General features: G+C 47.3%; 1 protein-coding gene across 3 annotated transcripts in view; it reads left to right on the top strand.

Moving 5' to 3' along the window:
* Window positions 1-2,500, top strand: part of LOC143294710 (uncharacterized) — a 50,065-nt gene that overhangs the window by 35,489 nt on the left and 12,076 nt on the right. For all 3 annotated transcript variants that reach the window (XM_076606122.1, XM_076606121.1, XM_076606120.1), the window contains exon 6: window positions 267-627. In XM_076606122.1, coding sequence (XP_076462237.1) covers window positions 267-627 — 361 coding nt within the window. The remainder of the gene's footprint in view (window positions 1-266; window positions 628-2,500) is intronic.

Genomic DNA, 2,500 nt, shown 5'->3' with positions numbered 1-2,500 from the left:
GATAATGATGATGTCAATGAATAATTAGGTAAACAAATAAATATGAAAACACACACACCCACACCCACCCACCCACCCACCCACACACACACACACACACACACACACACACACACACACGCGCGCACCCCCCACCCCTACCCCCACACACCACAACCACACCCACCCCTCCATATACAAACACACATGCACAACAGATGCACAAACGAATGAAGCATCCATCGTAACAAATCCTATGACCTAGATCTGTGCCCCTGACTTTGCAGCGTTCCAGAGTGCCCAGGACTACTACAACATCGAGGGCTCCGTGGGGAGTCGCGTGGCCGCCCAGCTGGAGAAGGGAGACAGGATCCGCATCGGGGTCAACGGGGAGGTCTTCTCCCACGACCTCAAGGTCAAAAAGTGGGTCAAGGACGACCACAGCCCCCAGCCGGGGAGGGAGGAGGAGGAAGAGGAGGAGGAGGAAGAGAGGGAGGTGGAGGGGGAGGGGGAGGCCTTGAGAGAAGAGGAGGAGAAGGAGGAGAAGAAGGAGGAGGAAGCGGAAGAAGAAGGATGGCCGGGTCAAGGTCAAGGTCAAGAGAACCTGACCTCAACGATGGAGGAAGAGGATCTGTTTGGTGATCTGATGTGAGTGGTCAGATATCATCTATGATTACGATATCTACGATGTATTATTTTCCCCTGGACCAGGGTTGCATGTAGGTAATCTTTGCAGCGCTAAGTTTGCTTACAGTTGTTCTCAACGATAAGCAAACTTACCGCTGCTGAGTCCGCTCGTGCAATCCGCGCCAGGCATCATTGCTATGATCACAAATTTGTATTCGGTACATTATCTACGATATCTACTTATTCTCTAAACGTCATTAATATGATTGTGAATTGTTTGATATTACATCACGAATTTATCTTCATTCTATTACCAACGATATCTAATCATTCTCCAAGGGTGTTTTTTTTCTGCCCCATCATCTGCACCGTTTCAGTGACATTTCTCCCACGCTGCTCATTTAGATTCCCCCATACACGGCCACACCCGGGTTCGTCCGTCACAGTTCCAGCGTCGGCAGTCCGCAGGGAACCATCGATGTTAGGTCGCCAGGAGGCCACACACCAGATGAGACCCTGCACTGCTGCTGAGTCACTTCGTTGGTGTTCAGTGGTGCCTGTTCTGAGTTAACGTACTTAGGACACCACCTACTAAGCCCCCCTACTAACGACAATAAATGGCTTAGTCGCGGAGCCAGACTGAGTGAGCGTCCCTCCCAGAGTGGAGACGGCCATCACTCCAAAAGTAATTAATACGATAACTAATTCATTTGCGCTATATCACCTTCGATGATTATTCGGTACACGTCATTTTTATGTTCACGAATTTTTCTTCAATAAATCACTTACGATATATAATTATTCTTCAAGCGTTTTTGATACAATCGCGAATTCATCTACATTACGTTATCTACTACGATAGCTATTTTCTATCCAGGCGTCTTTGATGTGATCACGAATTTATCTACAATAATTATATTATCTACTTTATCTATTTATTCTCCATGAGTCATTGTTATGATCACGAATTATTATCTATGATACCTAATTATTCTGTTAACGGTGTTTGATGTATCTATATATCTTAAGGGGATACCCTCAATATATTCCTTGTGACATCGCTCACTTAGTACCAAAGACATTCCATTCTATTCTGTTCTATTTTTTTCTATAATTATGCGTGCAAGGGATGTTAGTCAATAATCAGCTGCTAGTAGGTCTAAGACTGCTATCTTGTTCAACTTCTATTCATCTTCGCGCATATTTTTATAAACAAAATGTTATGCGCCTTTATCTCTCTCCCCCCCTCCCCCCACTTCCCCCCAGACCCCACCACCACGCCACCCATTCCTCTCGCATCTTTCCGTCACCCTCCCTCTGTTTCAGTTCCACTTCCCCACCCCCATCACCCTTACACCCCCCCCCCCTCCCCGCTCCCCCTGCCCCCCACCCCCCCCCAGGCCCCTTCCCCCCTCCACCTCGTGTTCCATTCAATGTTGGCGACAAAACGGTTCAGACTGGCCTGTAGGTGGTAACTTGTCCTATGATGAAAGGGTTTCTCTACGTTTCGGGCCCTAGGCCCTTCTTCATGGGGGGAGAAAAGTAGAGAATGGAGAAGAAAAGAGAGGGCAACACCAAGACAGAGGTAGAACTAAGAACTGTGAGGGGTAATCAAAAAGAAAAAAAAAGAAAAAAAAATCAGAGAAAAAAGTTAGCAATATTTACAAAGGAAAAGAAGGGGGGGATGGTTAAACACTGGAGGGTGGGGGGAGGGGTGGAGGGGGGAAAGGAAGGTTGTGGTTCGCCAAAAAATGAAAAGGTGTAAGAATGTGTGTGCTGGTCTGTGTGTGTGTGTGTGTGTGTGTGTGTGTGTGTGTGTGTGTGTGTGTAAGGGGAGAGAAAGAAAAGGGAGGGGGGAGAGAGAGGGAGTGAGAGACAGTGAGGGAGGGAGAGA

This window comes from Babylonia areolata, chromosome 20 (assembly GCF_041734735.1).
Source record: "Babylonia areolata isolate BAREFJ2019XMU chromosome 20, ASM4173473v1, whole genome shotgun sequence".
NCBI lineage: Eukaryota > Metazoa > Mollusca > Gastropoda > Neogastropoda > Buccinidae > Babylonia > Babylonia areolata.
The sequence above is the reverse complement of the archived record's forward strand: the minus strand, read 5'-3'. Positions and strand labels throughout refer to the sequence as shown.